This window comes from Armigeres subalbatus, chromosome 2 (assembly GCF_024139115.2).
Source record: "Armigeres subalbatus isolate Guangzhou_Male chromosome 2, GZ_Asu_2, whole genome shotgun sequence".
Lineage (NCBI taxonomy): Eukaryota > Metazoa > Arthropoda > Insecta > Diptera > Culicidae > Armigeres > Armigeres subalbatus.
Window position 1 is genome coordinate 436204535 of NC_085140.1, and position 23019 is coordinate 436227553.

At 39.7% G+C, this 23019-nt stretch overlaps 1 protein-coding gene across 3 annotated transcripts in view; it reads left to right on the forward strand.

Moving 5' to 3' along the window:
• The window catches only part of LOC134213601 (protein Shroom), a 929824-nt gene that overhangs the window by 829214 nt on the left and 77591 nt on the right, over positions 1-23019 (forward strand). For 2 of the 3 annotated variants that reach the window (XM_062692809.1, XM_062692810.1), the window contains exon 9: positions 10367-10744. The exons of the other annotated variant lie outside the window; for it this stretch is intronic. In XM_062692809.1, the coding sequence (XP_062548793.1) occupies positions 10367-10744 (378 nt within the window). The remainder of the gene's footprint in view (positions 1-10366; positions 10745-23019) is intronic. 3 annotated transcript variants of the gene reach the window in all.

Here is a 23019-nt window from a genome sequence, read left to right on the forward strand (position 1 = left end):
CTTTCAAGAGGCTGGAAAGCCTCCTATCAAAAGGCTCGGAGGCCTCCTTTCAAGAGGCTCGGAGGCCTCCTTTCAAGAGGCTCGAAGGGCTCCTTTCAAGAGGCTCGGAGGCCTCCTTTCATCACAGGCTTTCCTTTCATCACTCCTTTCAAGTGGCTCGGAAGCCTCCTTTCGAAAGGCTCGGAAGCCTCCTTTCAAGAGGCTTGGACGCCTTCTTTCAAGAGGCTCAGAAGCCTTCTTTCAAGAGGATCGGAAGCCTTCTTTCAAGAAGCCCGGAAGCCTTCTTCAAGAGGCCCGGAAGCCTCCTTCCAAGAAGTTGGGAAGCCTCCTTCCAAGAGGTTGGGAAGCCTGCTATCAAGATCCTAAGCCTCCTCTCAAGAGGCTAGGAAGCCTGCTTTTAAGATCCTGAAAAGCCTGCTTTCAAGAGGCAGAGGAGGCTTCATTCAAGTGGCTTGAAAGTCTTCTTTCAAGGGGCTCGAAAGCTCATTTCAAGAAGCTCGGAAGCCTCCTTTCAAGATGCTCGGAAGCCTCCTTTCAAGATGCTCGGAAGCCTCCTTTCAAGAGGTTTGGAAGCCTCCTTTCAAGAGGTTTGGAAGCCTCCTTTCAAGAGGGTCGGAAGCCTCCTTTCAAGAGGCTCGGAAGCCTCCTTTCAAGAGGCCCGGAAGCCTCCTTTCAAGAGGCTGGAAAGCCTCCTATCAAAAGGCTCGGAGGCCTCCTTTCAAGAGGCTCGGAGGCCTCCTTTCAAGAGGCTCGGAGGCCTCCTTTCAAGAGGTTTGGAAACCTCCTTTCAAGAGGCTCGGAAGCCTCCTTTCAAGAGGCTCGGAGGCCTCCTTTCAAGAGGCTCGGAGGCCTCCTTTCAAGAGGCTCGGAGGCCTCCTGTCAAGAGGCTCGGAGGCCTCCTTTCAAGAGGCCCGGAGGCCTCCTTTCAAGAGGTTTGGAAGCCTCCTTTCAAGAGGCTCGGAAGCCTCCTTTCAAGAGGCTCGGAAGCCTCCTTTCAAGAGGCTCGGAAGCCTCCTTTCAAGAGGCCCGGAAGCCTCCTTTCAAGAGGCTCGGAGGCCTCCTTTCAAGAGGCTCGGAGGCCTCCTTTCAAGAGGCTCGGAGGTCTCCTTTCAAGAGGCTCGGAGGCCTCCTTTCAAGAGGCTCGGAGGCCTCCTTTCAAGAGGCTCGGAGGCCTCCTTTCAAGAGGCTCGGAAGCCTCCTTTCAAGAGGCTCGGAAGCCTTCTTTCAAGAGGCTCGGAAGCCTTCTTTCAAAAGGATCGGAAGCCTTCTTTCAAGAGGCCCGGAAGCCTTCTTTCAAGAGGCCCGGAAGCCTCCTTTCAAGAGGCCCGGAAGCCTCCTTTCAAAAGGCTCGGAAGCCTCCTTCCAAGAAGTTGAGAAGCCTCCTTCCAAGAGGTTGGGAAGCCTGCTATCAAGATCCTAAGCCTAGAAAGCCTGCTTTTAAGATCCTGAAAAGCCTGCTTTCAAGAGGCAGAGAAGGCTTCATTCAAGTGGCTCGGAAGCCTCCTTTCAAGAGGCCTCGGAAGCCTCCTTTCAAGAGGCTCGGAAGCCTCCTTTCAAGAGGCTCGGAAGCCTCCTTCCAAGAGGCTCGGAAGCCTCCTTTCAAGAGGCTCGGAAGCCTCCTTTTAAGAGGCTCGGAAGCCTCCTTTCAAGAGGCGTGGAACCCTCTTGTCGACGGGTCCGGAAGCCTCCTTTCAAGAGGCCTGGAAGCCTCCTTTCGAGAGGCTCGGAAGCCTCCTTTCAAGAGGCCTCAGAGCCTCCTTTCAAGAGGCCTGGAAGCCTCCTTCAAGAGGCTCGGAAGCCTCCTTCAAGAGGCTCGGAAGCCTCCTTCAAGAGGCTCAAGCCTCCTTCAAGAGGCCCAGCCTCCTTTCAAGAGGCCTCAGAGCCTCCTTTCAAGAGGCCTGAGCCTCCTTCAAGAGGCCTGGAAGCCTCCTTTCAAGAGGCTCAGAAGCCTCCTTTCAAGAGGCCCAGGCCTCCTTTCAAGAGGCCTGGAAGCCTCCTTTCAAGAGGCTCAGAAGCCTCCTTTCAAGAGGCCTCAGAAGCCTCCTTTCAAGAGGCTCAGAAGCCTCCTTTCAAGAGGCTCAAGCCTCCTTTCAAGAGGCCTGGAAGCCTCCTCTTCAAGAGGCCTGGAAGCCTCCTTCAAGAGGCCTGGAAGCCTCCTTTCAAGAGGCTCAAGCCTCCTTCAAGAGGCCTGGAAGCCTCCTTTCAAGAGGCCCAGAGCCTCCTTCAAGAGGCCTCAGAAGCCTCCTTCAAGAGGCTCAGCCTCCTTTCAAGAGGCCTCAGAAGCCTCCTTCAAGAGGCCTCAAGCCTCCTTCAAGAGGCCTGGAAGCCTCCTTCAAGAGGCTCAGAAGCCTCCTCCTTCAAGAGCCTCAAGCCTCCTTCAAGAGCCTCCTCAGCCTCCTTTCAAGAGCCCTGGAAGCCTCCTTCAAGAGCCTGGAAGCCTCCTTTCAATAGGCCTGGAAGCCTCCTTTCAAGAGGCTCAAGCCTCCTTCAAGAGGCCTGGAAGCCTCCTTCAAGAGGCTCAGGCCTCCTTCAAGAGGCCTGGAAGCCTCCTTTCAAGAGGCTCAAGCCTCCTTTCAAGAGGCTCAGAAGCCTCCTTCAAGAGGCCTCAGAAGCCTCCTTTCAAGAGGCTCAGCCTCCTTTCAAGAGGCTCGGAAGCCTTCTTTCAAGAGGCTCGGAAGCCTCCTTTCAAGAGGCTCGGAAGCCTCCTTTCAAGAGGCTCGGAAGCCTCCTTTCAAGAGGCTCGGAAGCCTCTTTTCAAGAGGCTCGGAAGTCTCCTTTCAAGAGGCTCGGAAGCCTCCTTTCAAGAGGCTGGGAAGCCTCCTTCCAAGAGGCTGGGAAGCCTGCTATCAAGATCCTAAGCCTCCTTTCAAGAGGCTAGGAAGCCTGCTTTTAAGATCCTGAAAAGCCTGCTTTCAAGAGGCAGGGAAGGCTTCATTCAAGTGGCTTGGAAGTCTTCTTTCAAGAGGCTCGAAAGCTCATTCCAAGAAGCTCGGTAGCCTCCCTTCGAAGAGGATCGCAATTCTTATTTAAAGATGCTTCGAAACTTCCTGATAAGAGGCTCCGAAGCTTTCCTTCAAGAGGCTTTGAAGGTTCCTTTCACGAAGCGCGAAAGCCTACTTCCAAAAAGCTGGGAAGCCTCCAGAAGTCAGCAAAGTTTCATAGAAAGCATGAACTGCAAGAATTCGCAGAATAACGATGATTTCAGACAACATTTTTGAGAGTCATATATTATGTTTGTTTGCAGTTTTTCTTGTTTTAATTAACAGCGGAAAAATAGGAGGTACCTCAATGAATGTTCGAAAATTCGAAAGGGTACCTCTCAAGAAAAAGGTTGAGAACCACTGCCCTAACAGGTCATTTTACCGAATTAGTAAGCTGGCGGAATATGTCGTTCGACTCGAATAGTCGTTTGACAGAAATGGCCACTTGCGGAAAATGCCATTTGGTCGAATGAGCCATACAGCCGAAAATGTCGTTTGCTGAACGTGTGTTATGGTCAAAAATGTCGACCCGTTTGGCCAAATGACATTTTTAATCAAATTACCTTTCTGCCTGATCAGAGGCGAGCCAGCCAACTGCTGCAAATCTCTTAAATAAAGACATAATAATAATAACCTTTCTGCCAAACGGTATTTTCGGTCAAGTGACCAAACGACTTTTTCGGCCTAATGACCAGTTCGGTCAAACGACATTTTCGGTCATATGTGCATTTCCTTAATTAGTATATCCATTTCAGCTAAGTGACATTTTCGGCCATATATATTGCGGCCAAACACCTTTCGACCATGTGGCCTTCGCCTAAACGTCTCTTCCGTCGTTTGACCAAAAGTCATTTGGCGGAAAGCCATTAGTTCGAATGCCACTTCCCGATAGCAATTTGAGCCGGAAGTCATCTAGCCGAAGTCCATTTACCCGAAACTTTTATTTGGTAGCTATTGTTTTGGCCGAAAGTGACGAACCGCCGAGGGGGACATTCGTCCAACCTGGTAATTTGGCCATAAAAGTTATTTTCCCTTACAGACCATTTAGCTGAAAATGTCGTTTAGCCGGAATGGTCGTTTGGCCCAAAAAGGCGGTTGAGAGAAAGGCTATTTTGGCAGGAAAAGCCATTTGGCCCGAAAGTGTCTTTTCTGCCAAACAACCAGTCGACCAAACGGCATTTTCGGCCATAGAGACCTTTGCGGCTAAACGACTTTTCCGCCAAAATGACCGGCTCAGTCTAACGAAACTTTCGGTCGTATGTTCACTTCGACCAAACGGCCCTTTCTGCCAAATGATCATTTCAGCCAAATTAAGCGTTTCGGCCAACTGACTTTTTCAGCCAAAGGAACTGTTCGGCTGAACGGGCTTGGTAGTCATATGGCTACTGCTTCTGCCTCATACGCAGGAGGTCGTGGGTTCAATCCCTGGTCCGTTCCATTCTCCTACTTTGTATCTTTCTCTATATTTGTCATGTTCTAGCAATCGCTAGAACTGGAAATGGACTTCCATACCGTTTCCATCCCAATTCCTATACCTTCAACTTGAATATTCTAACAGTAATCTGCTAGAATTGGAAATGAACTATAAAGCGCGTTTCCAAACATGCAATTATAAATTCCATCAGTTGCTTTCTCCTATAAGGTGGAAAAGTGGAAAAGGAAAAATCGATAGTGCATGTTTAAATTAGTGTAAAACCAGTTAAAATGATCTAAATGCATTCAATCAAAATGGGCTATCAAAAACAGTCAATTTTGCACCAACTGTGCGGTAATTCATACCATTTTGGTTGCTTGAACTTTATGGAAAAAGATTTAAAAATAAGGAGTTGTTTTTCCTCTTAACCCTGTGGAATGGGGTAAGTGGAAAACCCATGTTACAGTGACCTTCAATTGTGATGAGTAGTTACATATAACTAAAATCAAAACGGTAAATGCTCTGAGTATCTTTCGTCGAATAATTTCATTGGCTTAACGGAATAGGTCCCCAAGGAATTCTCGTTATAGCTAGTGAAGGGCTGGTTTTGCATTCTTGAACATTAAGTGTACGTAAAATTTATAAGTTCGCCCCAAAGATGATTTTTTTATAGGAAAACTGGGGCTTGCAGGATTATAAACTAATCTACTTAGTTCAATGAATTGAGATGATGTCTGTGTGTGCGTGTTTGTATGTATGTGTGTGCGAAAAACACGTACAAAATTATCTCCTATTTTTAAGCACTTATCCTTACCCATTTTGTTCGCACAATAAAATGCATTCAACGGCAAAACTTGCTATAAATGTAAATGAATGTGAATTATGGAATATATTCACCTACCGGTGCTAGTTTTTTCCAGGGTGGCCACCGAACCGGGAAAAACGGGAAAAGCGGGAAAAAGACGGGAAATTGATGTCACCGGGAAAAAAAGCGGGAAAACCCGGGAATTCAGCACATGTACCGGGAAAAAATAAGTTTTCGTCAAATTACATTTAAAATTCTTGTATTTTTTTAAATAATGTTGATAAAAGGAAAAAAATACTCTTCAATGTTTATTACTCAGTCACATTCTGACTGAATTATTTGATTTTAGTACATGCTGTGTGGTACCTAATTAAGTAAGGTAATTAAGTAGATTTTTTTTTCAAATCCAGTTTGTGTTGTCACTAGATCATTTTGATATCAATTTCTAGTGACATATATCATAGATATTTGCCACGAGGCATTTTTTTAAATCTTTATTATTGTGATTTTTTATGTTTTATAAGTTCATTACGTAGTTACGAGGCAAGCTTAGAAGCGAATATCGAAATTTTCATTCTTTCATCTTTAAGTTATTCTTTTAATCTCCAAGCTCGTCTTTAGACGAAGATACTTCTATTATCGAACTCGAAACAAAAAATGAATATGGTGAATAATATATATTTTGATACATGATCAAGGGTTGTTTGGAATTTTGAAATTCGACAAATAATAAAAAAATGTCATTTGTTGATACTTCGTGATTATGTCTGTGATATTTTACATTATTACAGTTTAGTGTTTTTCCCAACTAACCTAATATAATATAAGGTTATGATGGTAAAAGATATACTCTAAAATATGTTTTAACTTGTTTCTCGAAAAATAAGGAATAAGTTCCAAAACTTTGAAAATTACAATATTATAATATTGAATAAGAACGTTCAAACTTCTCAATAATAGATTCAAGATTTTAATTTAATGATTAGAAATCTGAAAAAAGAAAACAAAATTCTAGAAATTTGAAATGCAGATTAAATTACGAACTGAATGTTTTGATTGCCCAAAATGTGCCTAAAACTATAAAAAAAACAAAATAATGATTTTGGTCGGAAACAAAGATTTGGGACTTCGGGGTAAATCTGTGTTCAAATTAATTGTTTTATAATTTTGTAGATTTTTAGAAAAGCAATACCAATAACTATGATGAGGTTATACACTGCTTTACTTACTGCATTGCTAAGTTCTCTAAGTTAAAAACATTGATTTAATTCGATTTCGAGAATTGTGTCTTTTCTCACATAATCTTGCGATTATTTCTTCATCAGATATATCAGTTACTTAGGAAGGTCTCTGAAGAGCTGATCATTAAAAACATTTCGGCTGCACTATAAGATACTATTTTTTCTGCTTTCTGTGAACATTATGCTCTAAGAAGAAAGATCCACACTAGACTGGTATGCTATGTCAATTGGCTCTGTTAGAAGCTTACGAAAGTTTCGCAACCAACAAAAAAAATACGACAGTTTTGCAACTAAGAAAAGATTCAAACCATTGTAATTAGGTGCTAATGTGGTATTACCATATTGATAAAATTCCCATTACATGGTCACAAGGCGCACAATTTCAGTGTGTCTGTTGATTAAAGCATTTTGCATAACACGTTGTTGGTAATTTAATGTATTTTTTTCAAAAGTGCATTACAAGTTATCAGTTGCTATTAGGCCGTTACAAATATTCAATTAACATTATGTCCTATTAGTTGGAAGGTCAAGGGGAGGGGGGAAAAAGTGAAAAAGTAAAAAAACTTCTCGGATTTGTTAAAGAATGTTTTGAAAATTATCAAAATTATCGGAATTTTATTTTGTTGCCCCCTCAAAATATTATTTTTGGGCAAAAAATAAAAGATAAAAGATAAAACACATAGGGTACGGTCCAAAAACTCTTACGCTAATTTTTTTCAAGTTAAATAAAAACCGGGAAAATTTAATAAAATTTATCGGGAAAAGCGGGAAAAAAAACGGGAATTTGAAAATCGAATTTCAGTGGCCACCCTGTTTTTCTTCCTCGTACATTTTTCCATATATAAAACATGTGAAAGGCATTAATACCGATAGGTGGATTAATCAGGCTTTTTCTTATGTACATTAGTCCAATCACCACTGAAATCACAATGATAAGAAAGAAAGAACATATTAAGATTCACTGCCATCAAAATAAACCCTGGATTGAAGGAAATAATTGCGTGATCAGAACATTTTCCACTTCCCCCGCAGTGTTTGAAACCAGAAGTAAGTGTAAAATCTTTAAATTATTTGCTTTCATGGTACAAACCACTGCAAATTGAATGTGATTAGTTTAATTGTATTAAAATGGTCACTTGTGACATAAATTCACTGAAAAAAGGGACAATGTGTGCAAATAAGAATTGATATTATGAATGCAAAAATTAACTTTTCTCGAAACCTCAAATGACAGCTCAAGCGTTAACTGTGTTAGTGTATGTATTATACAAATTTTAATATAGTATTAGTGTGGGCATCAAAGTATATGCTTGCACAATGTTATGGTGTGGTAAAAATTGTAAAGTATGTACAATTACAATTTTTCGAGTCGATTTTTACACTTACCCCCTTTTTCCACTTCCCCCAGTGTACCTTATATCAAATTGTCAGCTCGTTAACCAAGACGGACCTCTGTCTCTCGAACCTAACCCAAAAATTTCAACAAATTCCGCATGAACTCGTGGCAAGTGCAGAGGTATATTCGGCTTTCAGTGCGCGAGTGATTACATCATCATTTCCTCCCCCTTCCCTACATTGACTTGCATTCTGGCGTGGCAGGCGCCAATATGACCTAGCAAATGAGATCACCAGTACATGTACATTGAAGATGTGTGCATGTTAGTCCCAATCAAACATCTGTTGGTTCCCTGTACAAAAGCAGCTGATCTAGTCATAATGGAATAGCAACTACGAGCAGTCAATCAAGCTCAAGCTCAAGCAAAGGAACTGTTCGGCTGAACGACATTTCCGGCCTTATGCCCCTTCCGATCAAATGACATTTTCAGCCAATTGTGCTGAAGTCAAATTGTTTGTTCGGCCAAATTACATAGAGATCGCCAAATAGTATGGATTCTGTATACTATAATGTTATCCATTACCATACATGTTCAATATTTTCCAGGACAGAACAATCAGTTTTGAACATCTTTGCTGAAGAAAGCTCTGCTCAATCTCTGAAAACCGAATTTTGACAGCTGATTTCATTATTGGACCATATATGACCCATCCGTATTGAATCGGTTAAAATAATGTCGCAAACTATATTTACGTTCCAAAACGAATCACCGTTTGTCCCGAATATTTCTCTTCGATCGAAGGCGTGAAAAAGTTACACACATTAGCCATCATCGCCATCATCCTTGGTTTCCATCTGGGTTTTAAAGCTTACATAAAAATCCCGCGAGATTAATCTCATTGCTCGTCATCGCTTCTTCGTGACCTGCTGCATGCGACTTGACTGGTCACCACTACAGCCGCCGCCGCCGCCGCGTCTTCCCTCATTTTACGACTGTTGAGCATCTGCCGAATTAGGAACTGATGAGATCGTGTTAATAGACGTCAAGCAACGACTAATAAAACTACAACTCATGACGCGCTCCGAAGTGGGACATCTGATAGCGTCTCTGTTCACTTCTCCAGACACAAATTTAGGACAAATCGTTGACTCGTATCTAATGCGTTGTAAACGCATTCTTCGGATTTAAACGGGTCCAGAGTTTCTCAATTGCAATGTGAGAAGTTCCAAAATACACATTTCCCAGATCATTACAAATTCAATGCTGGAGAAATACTGTTATCCAAATACGACGTTCGCTTGAAAGTGAGAATATCGCCATATAAGATCGTAAACCCAAATCCAGGTGGACGTTTGCATTTTCATTTCACTCCCTCGCCACCGCCGCGTCACCGGTCACCGCGCAGCGACTCGTTCGTAGCCTCATTTTCCACAAACGACGAACACAAACGGATCGTCTTATTAACACTTTGTACAAGCAGGAAAAAAAACAAACACCGACCGATTATCGTTTCCAGTGAAAATGAATTCCAAACTGGTCGAAAGTGGACCTTGAAAAACTTTCTTTTGTAGGGCTTGGTCATTCGGTGGGTGGTGTTTCGGTTTCACCGTTTCCACGGTAATCAAACCGAACGGGCGCGCATGGTGCGCTAAAGGAAATGAGAGACAAATGTCCGCCCGTAAATCAGTCCGCTGGTTGGTCGGTCCTGAGGTCCCACCCGTCGTCCCAGAGGGCATTTTAATCAATGCGATATGGAGTGAAAATGAGTTCAGTTTAAGGGATCGATTTGTTATTGCGTTTCCCCTGTGTCTTCGATAGCGATAGTGCTACGGTATCGTGGTAAACGGTACCGGTCCCGGTCGGGCGCAGGAAGGAAGTTGATAAGCAATCAAGTATGAATGGGTTGTGATCGAAAGTGAAATGGCTTCGAGTGGACTGGGGAACAGTTCCAACGCTGCCGTCGGGTTGGATCGAGACACAAACTGTGCCGATTAATGATATGGGAATGGAAAAAGCAACAGGTGCAGAAAAACAATTTATCTTGATGGATTACTTACCGGCGCCTTAGCGGAATGGGGCGAAAAAATTAGTCGAGATGAAGTTCAGATATAATTTTTAATGACGAAGGTCATTAATTATGATCAGAATGTGAGAAAATGATCGTTTATTTAAAGGCTTGACACAGCGATTTCGGATCTATTTTTTTAGTCGAGACATTTTCAAGGTTATTGCCTAATTCCGTGTTGAATGACTGCAAGTAAATTCGTTTTGTAAGAATTTCATAAACATGTTTCTCATTATCAGTTAAGGATATGATGTTATTTCCATTGTCGATAATTTGAATAATATGTTATTCAGCCCTTAGTCTGGCCAGCTCTAAAAACCTCATTATCCAAATATGATTATTGTGCATTCTCTTGACCATTCACTTGTATGATTTACGACTGGACTGACTTTATATTCATTTTTCAAGACATTTTTCTGTCAATTCGTACCATCTAATGAACGGTTTCTATCTGTTTTATTTTTCTGGTCCTCCATGCGCAATCACCCCATAATCTGCCCTAACCCCAACAATAATACCAAAGTTGCACCGGACGAGAGCAGTACGACTATCAGGTCACCGATCATAACAACAACAGAACGGCGAGAACTCCCTTCGCCAGCCGACGACATGCTTACCCCTTGTACCACAGCGGCAGCAGCAACAGCACCACCAGCAGCAGCAGTAGCCGCCACCCCCAGGGTCTCGAGATGGACGTCAGCGACGATGACGAGAATGGTGACTCGTTTCTTTTGGACTGCCGCCGTCGGCCCGTTGTGATGGGCAGTTCTAGTTCCATCTCAAATTCCCCCTCGTCCAGTAGCGGCAGCAGTGGCGGAGGAAGCCGCAGCGGTTGGTTGGAGTACTTCAGCACCAGTAGGTGGCATCTGCCGCCACCGGTCCGGAAGACGCTCTCGTTGATGTAAGTTCGGCCGTTTGTTGCGCGTTTTCTTCTGTTGGTCAACACTTTCGCTTTCTGCTTGTTTGTGATTTGGATCGTGTCGTGTGTTTGTCCACCACCTCTCCGGCTGATGTTGTTTGCTGTATTGCCGCTGCTGTTTTTGAGTCACCCGCCGCAGGTCGTGGGAAAATTGTGTTCGCTACCACTCCGAGATGCATCTTGGAGGTCTATAGCTTGTGTGTTTGTGCGCGTGCAACTTGATATCCCTGCGATACGTGATCGGGATTTAGATTAGCTTCGTGAGGTGTAATGCTTTGTTTGAATCAATCCGTGCTTGCTTGTTTTGTGTATTTTTAATTAATAATAGCTTGCGTGACTATATTTGATTATTTACTGTATCCTGCTTTTCAATGCTCTCTCGAAGAAAGATATTGTTACACAGTCAAAAGTAAGTATAAAACATTATATCTATTTATTGGTTCTGAATTTTGTGTAAAACCAACACGTGCATAGGCATTCGTTATAATAAAACCAGCTGACATTTTCTTCACAAAAAAAGTGTCATGTATGTAGCATACCGTGAGAGACGTTTTTCGAAAGCCATTACGATAATGAACTGGTTCGGAAAGGCAATACCTCATGATAAAATCTTTAGAAAAAAAATTGTAACTTATTTTACACAACTCGCAGTGGCTGAAATCATGTTTTTTGCGCGTTTGATTATGCGTTATGCGATTAAGTGTAATGGTGTCTTCCAGACATTTTATCAGTTGAATGAAGCGCTTCTTTAAAAATATTCAGCTTGATGATCAATCCCCCTAAAAGCGAGATGCATTATATCTTTTTTTACTTTACAACATGGTTTGAGTATTCACAAAAGTACTCCTGAAAATTTTTATCGAAGACGCCAATTTCGTAATTTCATTACTTTGCGCATTATGTTGCATTTTATGTCGACAACTCATTAAGGCTTCATGACATGTCATTCAGAATGGCTGCCTTGCGGCTTACCAACACAGTCAAACAATCACCCACCCCTCCAACCCCGATATGCACAGATAAATTTAATTGATATATTGCCTACATTCCAGACCATCTTCTCACTAAAAAAGTAAATCTGGACTTAGTTCTAAGTTCAATCTATGCGGCGGTATGATAATATTATCACATAGCGCTAATTTAGGGAAGATATATAAGCAAGTGAACAAAGTGAAAAAAATCCCCCCAGTAACGCACTATGCCAACGACCAATGCCAATCCCACGTGTATGCTTACTGAATTTGTATTGGAAGTTTCCACCACTACAAATCCGTGGTTGATGATTTTTATTACACAATCACATTGAAATTTGAGTGTCACAACGCTTCACCTTAAAACTAAAGTCACTAGATATAGAGTCGGTCCGAATGAAAACGGTTAGATTTTTTAATCAGAAAAAAAATCTTGTTAGATTTTGGCAACCTTTGAGAAAGTTCAAGCTGCCGCCCGATTATTAGCTTTTGTAAGTTGCTTTCACCAAGCAAACACACCTTTTCACATTATATTCGCGAAAAATCGAATAAAATGTTGCTCAACTAGTAAATCCCAGACCAAATTTTTTTCTTTGGACATTTTATATTTTTATATTTTTGGAATAATTTTCCAATATATTTATCAGCACTATCTCAATACTCTCCATTGATTCAAGCCCATTTGAAGCGTCATGTTGGATTGGATCCCACAAATGGCAGTTCGATTGGTGACCTATCAGTGTCTTGACCAGAATTTTTTATATCTAGTGACATTAATTAAACCTGGTTTTTTCATCATTCCCGGTCCGGTCTAGGAAGTCTAGGTCATAAAAGTGTCATTGTGCTAGCCTCATGAAATACGAACACAAAAATGGTAACTTGGCTTAGAAAACTCGCAGTTAACAAATGTGGAAGGCAACAATGTACCAGAAGGAGGATTTAATGCCAATAACAACAAGAAGAAGAAAAAGACATTTTTTATCAACAGTTTTTATAATTTTTTTAGTCATATATATTTGAAATGTCTGTATCATCATGACAAAAGCCAAATTGTGGCAGACAATCTCATACGCATAACATAATTAATTATATTTCAATACCTGAACTGTCGAGTTCAGGAAAATTTAGTCAGAAACCTTTTTCTACTATGTAAAAAAGATATAAATCTTCCGTATTTTGGCACACACTAACTTTTTCTTTCTCGAGCTCGGCAAAATCGGGCACCGCTGTAGCTCAGTAAATTTCACAACTGAACTTCGGCATAAAATTTGGTTTATTACTGATTTTCGGCATAATATTTACCATATCTCAGCAACTGAAACGTCACTTTTACTGATATCTCGGCAAAAATAATGTTTGCTGAAACTCGGCGGTGCCCACCTCGGGAAAATAAAGAAAAAATGCTGAGATCTCGGCGAAAAAATTTAAGTGTGCATTTCCCCCGATGAAACTTCAAGTAGTTTAGTCACAAGGAGTTGTTGTATTAATGCACCATGTCTCCTTTTTGCATGTGATGATGATGATGATGATGATACTACCATCTATTGTAGCAAGGCACCTGCCGATAGCACTGGCCATATCTGACAAACGATTTGATCATGATTATGCTATTGTTTGTATTTCATCAGACTCCTGTATGAAGGGCCAAAAATGGGTGGGGTGGTTCCATAAGCAAAGACGCTTATGCGAATCCACGGGATGTATAGAGAATCTCCTTCCAGAAGAAAGTTCGTACATGCAATATTATAATCTAGCCTTCGTTTCCCAGATTGACCCAATAGATGGGGAGAAGAGCCCGCCCTTTATCCACGAAACTAATGAACCATGTCTCCATTTTGCATGTATGCCGAAAAGACGAACATGTTAAAACCTTATTCGTATAAAACCTAATAAATCTCCAAAAGTAATAAAATTACGGATTTGGCGTCATCGGCAAGGTTTTTTAGGAGAACTTTGCTAAATACTTTTTGAATACATAAACCTTGTATGCTGTAAAGCGAAAAACCAAAGCTAGCGATATCTGCAAACTCTGACCATGTTCTAAGATATCAGAAAAACGAGCCCAAATTGACTCCATTTCTACGAAGTGTAGCGTACAAAATATAACCCACTTTTGAGATTATATCACCTCCACTTGATCTTCTTTGTGTTCTCCTGAAAGTACGGACGATCTCTCTCCAGTTGGTTATTTTATGCTTTTTGAATGCTGAAATGGTCATACAGCTTTAACTAATTTTTATCTACTTGTAAGAGAGAAGTGTGACCAAAAGAGGGTGCTCAGGAAGAAAGATGGAAACAGATTGGCACACTCAGACGCCTAAAGCTATGTCCATTTAGAACCCGGAATCATTTATTGTATTGCAGCGGCACGTAAAGTGACCGCTGCAAAAATTCTTTCAAAGCGGTTTGTCTACCCAGGCGCCCACTTGCTGTGGTATGAATTTCACGATGTTTCGTGAGGTGAGTCAAAAATTATTCCAGATGGAAGCCGAAAGGAGAGAAAAAAATCTGCACACCCACGTTGATAATCCTGCTCATCGACGATGGAACCTACGTCAAAATGGATTTCGGACAGCTTCCTAGCCAAAAATTCTACATGGCGACGGCACGAGGAGTAGTTCCTGCAAAGTTTAAGTTTGCTTTTTGGACAAACTTGCAAAAAAAACAGATGATTTTGGCAAGGGATATGCAGCTGTGGAGCAAAGACCTAAGTGTTTGTGACGAATAACGATGGACTCGAAGTTATACAATGAGGAATGTCTCAAAAACCGCGGTCTACCTTCCATAAAGCCCATAAAGGTCCCGTGAAGTTTTGGCCAGATTTGGCGAGTTGCCACTACAGCCGGGAAGTCATCCAGTGGTACCGCGATAATAACGAAGATTTCACCTATAAAAACATAAATCCACGCAACTGCCCACAGCTCCGGTCCATCAAGACATTTTGGGCAGTAATGAACCGGAAGCTTAAGAAAAGTGGAAAAACAGCTCGGGACGCGACTCAGATGACCAAAATGTGGAACAAATGTGCCAAGGAAGTTGACTCCGGAGGTGTGCAACTTTTGATAAGAGGAATAAAGAAGAAGGTGCGAATTTTCACTAGAAACAAGAAGAAATTATTTGTATCAATATTTTTTCCTTAAAGTACAGTGAATTACTATTGTTTTTGTATTAACCTTATTTGTACGTCAATCCGTTACCGAGATACAGATGATTTAATTATTCCGGATTCTAAATGGACATAGCTTTAATCAGGTGATCTCCACATTTTGACTTATGACTACAAAAACACAAAGATTGCAATCCTACATTGGTAACAATAAATGAATGCAAAAATAATTATAATTCTGGAACCATGTCTGTCTGTCGGTGAGTGTGTGCAAGCGAAAACCGAAAAACATTAGCCAATTTTTCATATAGTAATCCTTATATTTTCTCGCAACAAGTTACATTCTATTGATCACTATTGAATTTGATAACCATCGGTTCAAAAGTTACAAATAAAATGGTGTTCAAGTCATGCAAGGTTGGTACGTTGCGGTATATCTAACAAAGTTGATACACCGTAAGGTATAAATACTTTTCATAGCATGTAGAAACATGGTTTAAGGTCATTTGGCCGAATAGGTTTAATTGTTTCGTTGTGCAGGGAGAAGTGAGATTTTCGAAGTGAACAGTTAAAAGTGAGAACTGAGAAGTGAAAAATGAGATGTTCGAAGTGAGTACAGGGTAGTGAGAAGTGAGTACTGAAAAATGGAAGTGAGTACTTAGTAGTGAGATGTGTGCAATAGCAAATGAAAAGGGAGTAGTGAGAAGTGAGAAATGAGAAGTGATTAGTGAAAAGTGACATGTGATAGTTTTACTTTCCAAGTTCGTTTATTTGGTAGGCTCAGGCGTGTATAACACTTTACGGAGCCATGGTTCTTTGTGATATATACAATCAATATCATTTTATTATACAGTTAATAAGAGAGGGGAAGGAGCCAGCGTACTCGTGGTGACTCGAGACATGTGATAGTTGCGAAGTGAAAAGTAGGAATTAGCAGTGAGGGAAACATAAGCAAGAGGTTAGAAGTGATGAATGATAACTGGGATGTGAGAAGCGAGATGATGAGAAGTGAGCAGTTAGTGAGATATAAGACAGGAAGCAGAAGGAAGGAGGAAGAAGCAAGAAGGGAAAAGAAAAAAGTCGAAGGAAGAAGTAAAAAGGAAGAAGGAAAAGGGATGAAGGAATTAGGAAGATAGAAGGAGAAAAAAATATGAAAACGGGAGAGTGTAGATGGAAGGGGAAGAAGAAATAAGGACAATGGTGAAGGAAGAAGGAAGAAAGTCGTTGCAAGAGAGAATAAGGAAGAAGAAAAAAGGTAATAAGTAAAAAAAGAAAGCAGATGGAAAAAGGTAGCAAAAAGTAGTAAAAATAAAATTGGAAAGAATAAGGATTAATTTCACAATTTTCAATTCTCACTTCTCTTCACATCCCACTTCTCTTTTCTCACCCCTCACTCCTCACTTTTTACATCTTCTGCTCTCTGCTCACTTATCTTTGCTAAAATTTCGCTTCTCATTTCTAACTTCTCACTCCTTCTTCTTACTTCTCTCTTCGGGCTTCGAATTTTTCATTTCTCAGTTTTCACTTCTCTCTTCTCACTGCTCATTCACTTCTCAATTCCCACCTCAAACTTCTTTCTTACGAGGAAAGAAGGAAGAAAGCGGAAGTAAGTAGAAAGAAGAGGGAAGAAAAAAGAAGGAATAAGGGAAAAGATAAAGGAAAAAGGAAGACAGTAGAAAAAAGATCTTATCACTTTTCACTTCTTACTTCTCACTTCTTACTTTCCACTTCTTACTGCTCACTCCTTCCACTTACTCTTTACTTCTCACTTTTCATTTCTCACATCTCACCGCTAACTACTCACTTCTCACTTGTCAATTCTCAATTCCCACTTCTCACTTCTCATTTTTCACTTCTTATTTCATACTTCTCACTTTCCACTTATCACTTATCGCTTATTATTAGTCACTTCCCACTTCTCATTTCACAGTTTCTAATTTCTCACCCGAACTTCTAACTACTCACAATTTAAGTTTATTTTTAAGTATTCGGCGAAACGGCATTCGACCAAACGGAATTCGTGTATGTTGTGCGAGAATGAGAACCGTGAGGTGAAAATGCATTGGAAAATTACTTCGAATTATAGAATATTGAGTAAGGGAGGTATCGACTCACGGAGGAAATTCAGTAGGGACACTGCAGGTATTTCCGTCCATCGTCATAGGGGCTAAAACTAATGAAAGCAACGTACATTTGCTAGAACTCCACTATAGCAGAACGTTTCTCCTGAGCTTACGATTTGGTACGTATGAGTTTTACAAAAAAGCGTCTCTTTTATTGGTTTTCGAGACTATGACGAACAGACGAAAATACCTGCCGTGTCCCTATACTAGATTCAAGAGACTTTGAATTTCATCAAGTAAGGGAAAATATCGAGTTACAGCCCGAGCAGGAGAAATTGGCAAAATAATACCTAATTCTGTTATTGATACCATACTCTGTTATGAACTAGCCCTGCATAAGAGGTAAAATACCAAAAATTTATATGCACAATACTTAAGCCATAACATACTTTGTTATTAAATTCTATTTCAATACCAAATGCTTAACCAATTATTATTCACTTGGCATGTTATGCTTCAAGTGTATGCATGTTATGTCTCAAGTATTCTGCATATAAGTTTTTGGTATTATTTTTTTGGTATTTAACCTCTTATGCAAGGCTAGTTCATACCAATTTCTGTTATCGAGGTCGTCGCTACTGCTCGGGAGAACACCGAGTTAGGGAGAGTTCACTGTAGTACGAAAAATACATTTTACCAATTTAATAAACGCTGGGAAAATCTCGAGATTCCTCAAAAAATATTTTAAATTTCAAAATTTGGTTCTTAGATAATATTATTATTTGTTTTTTTTTTCCTTAGAATACCGTTTGTCGTCAACAAAGTTTGTTAGTGACAAACGCACCTCGCAACAAGCCTTTATCAGAACCCAAACACAATATGACAAGAATCATTTGCCTTGCATACTCTGATATTCCCGAGAATACGATGCTATTTTTGTAATCAGAGCCAGATTCTCAAATATTTCCATAAAAGCAGAAACTATGATAGCATAAAACCGAATTTTGCTGTAGAGATTATGCAAAATACCGGGATGAAAAGTTAGCAACAAAACTGTCTTTTTTTTGTTGCCTGCAAAAAAATTCGGATCTTTGTCGTTATTATCTATGACAAAAAACATGCTTTGTCGTTTGTTCTTTTTTGTCGCTTGTTTCGCATGCGCCATTCAAGAAAAAATGATTCTCTGGCCCTGCGTACGTCGCTAAAGATAACTATTTCAAATGTACATACTGTAAAATTATAAGTCCAGTCCAATTGATCAAAACGAAGAAGAAATCTTAATCTGGTTTTCTTTCAGAGATAAAATTCTCATGAATTTATTTTAGTTCACTCTAATAAAAGGGACTAAGGACTGTTCAGTTTATAAAGAGGACACGTTGTATTGTCGATGTTTTTTAGATCATAAATCTTTTTAGAAATCTGTTTTGTTTCGTTGAATATATTATCTGACCTTCTAGACATAAAATCCAATTATCAACGAAGCAATTCTAACTCAGAAGTTTGGATATTTATAACAATCTCAATTTGTTGGATTTTCAACAGCTAAAACTGTTTATATTCCGTTTTTGGGCTGCCACAGGCTCTAATGTTTCTGGATTTCGACAAATCAATGACAGTGTGTTTCTTTCTGATCTTCTTTATGATTTTGTTGACATCCCGATTTACATTTTTTATTACAACTGTCAATTTAGCTTATAAAAAATGTGTTGGGAAACTTATGTTTACGCGAAATTCGAGAAGCTTTGACAATAGGCGCCATTTTGTTGGATTTAAACTGTTTTACCTCTTTTCAAAAATTACAGTTGATTGACAGTGTATCATAATACACGATAAGGCAAACTCTATCAAAACTGACCAATCTGTCTGTTTTATATCGTCATGCGAAAGTGTCCTCTGAATAAACTGAACAGTCCTTAAATAACGTAAGTTACGTGATACGTGGAAACATTTCCACAGGCCAAATTCCAAAATCCTAATTTTTCTATTTTTTTTTATAATATGCTGCCATAAGACGAGTTTAGTACTTTCCACCATTGAATTCCACCACGTTTTGTAATATTTGCAGATACGTATTTCTGTGTGGTGATGGTGGACATCATAGTTTGTTTGCCTCTGTGCGGAAAGAAAAGTTAATTTTTACGTGTGAAAGTGAACTTGTGCCGCGGGAAAAATATTTCTATCGTGTGCCCTTTTCGTGATTATAACAGGATAAGTAGGAGGCATTAAGCCTCCGTGCCAAATTTTCATTTAATTTAACATTTATTACTCAACACAGCATCCCGTGAAGCCATAGTTCTACCTATAGCTTCGCGCGGCAAGCTGTTGTTGTTCATTTGCTTGCCCCATTTCTTTTATTCTCTGTGGATAGTGTAGTGTGTTGTTGCATGTTTGAGTCCACTGCTGTGTAGAGGATGGAGTGCGAAAAGTGTAAAGTGGGGATCGCAATCAACGATTTCCCACTGTGTTGTTTTCTAATGTGGGAAATATTTTCATGCCCGCTGCTCTCCTATTGAAGCGAAGGCAGCGTCTAGATTGATTACGGAGAATGCAAATGTTTTTTCAAGTGTTGTGACTGTCTATCTAGTCGATCTTGCGACGGACAGAATGTACAGGTTCCGAATACCATTCGTTTCGATGAAGAGATGAAGAAACTTTCTTCTCTTTCTGATTCGATCGGTGATATTCGGAATCACATTACTGCCCAAATAGACAGCGCGTTGTTAATCGGTATTGAGAAATTGCAGAAAAATGTATCTGAGGTTTTGAACGAGGCTGTTAATGGTCTCAAAGATTCGATCAGCAAAGAAATGGAAAATATGAAATGTTCATTTTTTCAATTTAACCCGAGTAGAAATGTAGCTGTAATGAATGAAATGCAAGGTACATCGCGAAAGGCTACATGGACCTAATTTGACTCCCAAAACGAAAAAGCGTAAGGTACAAGATGTTGACGACACATCTGATATTGCAAATGCCAGAAAATGTTAGTTTCGCGGATATTGTTAAAAGTAATGTTGGGAAAAATAACGTTAAAGTAATGAAAAAGTCACTGCGCCTAAGGAAGTAAAGGTCCCTCGTAAGGCTCGTCCGGTCATTGTGATTAAACCGAAAGAGTCCAACCAGAGTAGCGATGATACTCGTAAATTTTTGAATAGTAAACTGGATCCGAAAACACACAGGATCAGTAACTTTAAAACGGAAAAATGGCTCTATTATTGCTGAGTGTGCAACAGGATTTAATGTTGATGTTGTAAAATGGCATTCAAAGCGATCTGGGAGAAAACTATAATGCTGTTGTTCCTCATCGGTGCCAAGACTAAAAGTGATGGGAATGTGCGATAAGTTTTCTTCCGATGAATTCATTCAGATTTTGAAAGATCAGAATGAAGACATCGCAATAAATGATGTTAAAGTAATAAGAATGTATGAAAATCCACGTTTTAAGTATAACAAGAACAATGTTGTTATTGAAGTCGATAAAGAGACTTATAGTTGTTTGTTGACCGCGAGAAAAGTTAACATAAGGTTTGATCGGTGCCTTGTTGTTCCTGAAATTAGTGTTTTGAGATGTTTTCAATGTGGAGAATTTGGGCACATGAGTACGGATTGCAAAAACAGCATTGCGTGCTCAAAGTGCAGCGATCGTCACAAGACATCCGAATGCACGTCAACTGTATTGAAATGTGTCAATTGTATAAAAATGAATTCCGAACGTAAAATGAAATTGGACGTGAACCACAGTGCCTTCAGTACTGAGTGTAGTGTTTATAAGCGATTAGTTGAACGGAAAAGAGCAGCTTACGTTTCAAATGAATAGCAACCAAGTTCTAGTAGAAATGTGAGCAGATTCGATATTTTGTATTTGAATATTGCGGGTTTGTCTACAAACTACGTTGCATTACGTAAGATTGTAGAAGATAAACGTCCATTTTTAGTGTTTTATCTGAAACTCATATAGTCGACATTGAAGCATTTGATCAGTATAGCATTCCGGGTTATAGTGTAGCTGCTTGTTTATCACATTCTAGACACACTGGCGGTGTTGTTATTTATGTCAAAGAATCAGTTCAGTTCAAGCTTCAATTAAACGAAGTTTGTGATGGAAACTGGTTCTTAGGCATTGCAGTTGTACGTGGCATGAAGATGGGTAATTATGGTGTTTTATATCACTCTCCCAGTGCAAGTGACCAGCGTTTTATTGAAATTTTGGAAAACTGGTTTGAGTCATTTATAGATCCTAGTAAATTAAATGTAATTGCTGGTGATTTTAATATCAATTGGTGTGACGATTCCAATTCGAATCATTTGAAACATTTAGCGGATTCTTTTAATTTGAAACAAAAAGTAAATTCTTATACGCGTATTTCCCAGCACAGTAGAACTTTGATTGATCATGTGTATACAAATTTTGATTCTGTAACTAGCGAAACGAGTGATGAATTAAAAGTAACTGATCATGAAACGCTAGTCATTAACGTTACCGACAATAATAGTAATGATAGTAATTTAATTAAAATGAAGTGCTGGAGAAAATATTCTAAACAAGCAATTTCGGGTCTTGTCGAAAGAAACGTGGATTTTCAAGAAAATTCCGGTAATATAGATGAAAGATCAGCTGTTCTTACAAACGTTTTGAAATCCTGTACCAATCAATTAGTAGAACAGAAGTTAGTAACTTTGCATAATTCTAACAGCTGGTATAATTTAGATCTTTTGCGCCTGAAACGTAAAAGAGATAAATTGTATAAAAAGTTTCGTAGAACTAATAATGAAAATCATTGAATAGGTATCAGGTAGCGCGGAACAAATATTCGCAATCTTTGACACGTACACGTTGCGAGTATATTCAGAGGAAAATTTATCAGCATCAAAACAACAGCAAAGAGTTATGGAAAATATTGAAATCATTATTAAAGCCTAGTAGTTGCAAGCCGCGGTCCATAACTTTCAATGGCACATTAGAACAGTCAGAACAAGAAATTGCATCTAAATTCAACGACTATTTCGTCAATAGTGTCTTATCCATTAACCGATCTATCGAGTTAGTGGATGAGCCTGATGAAATAAAACAGCCGATAAATATTAACTGTAGATTTGATTGTTTTCACCCGATTACTTTTGAAGAACTTAAAAACATTTGCTTTTCTTTAGGTAAAACGGCTGGAGTTGATAATGTTAATGCTAGAGTTATTCAGGATTGCTTTCATGTCATTGGACGCAACTTGCTGGACCTTATAAATGAATCGTTACAAATTGGGCACGTGCCGCATTGTTTGGAAGGAATCACTAGTGATTCCAATACAAAAGTTGCTGGAACGATTAAAGCCGAAGAGTTTCGTCCCATCAACATGTTGCACACATTAGAGAAAATTTTAGAACTTGTAGTTAAAGGCCAGCTAATTACATATTTAAATAGTAATAACTTGTTAATACCGGAACAATCAGGTTACAGGGAAGGTCATTCCTGTGAAACTGCATTGAACTTGGTATTATCTAAATGGAAGGAAAATATGGAGCGTAAAGATACTATTCTAGCTGTGTTTTTGGATCTCAAACGCGCTTTTGAGACAATTTTTCGGCCCTTATTGTTGAAAACTGTTAAGCGCTTTGGAATTTCGGGTTCTGCATACAAATGGTTTGAAAGCTATTTGTCTGACAGATCCCAACGGACTGCTTTCAATGATTATGTGTCGTGTCCCGTGGAGAATGACCTTGGTGTACCACAGGGAAGTGTATTAGGGCCCTTTTGTTCATTATGTACATTAATGACATGCGACGGGTCTTACGTTATTGTGACATTAATTTGTTTGCTGATGATACTGTAATATTCATTGCAGCTCAAAATCTGGAGGAAGCGATTGAACACTTGAATGAAGATTTGCATTCTTTAAGTAGATGGTTGAAGTACAAACAATTGAAATTGAATATTAGTAAAACAAAGTATATGGTTATTTCATGAAATCGTTCAATTGATAATGTCTCTGTGAAAATTGATGACGAGACTCTTGATCGCGTACGGAAATTAAATATCTTGGCGTGATTATTGATGATAAATTGAAATTTGACCAACATATTGACAATGTCATCAAGAAAATAGCCAAGAAGTATGGAATCCTA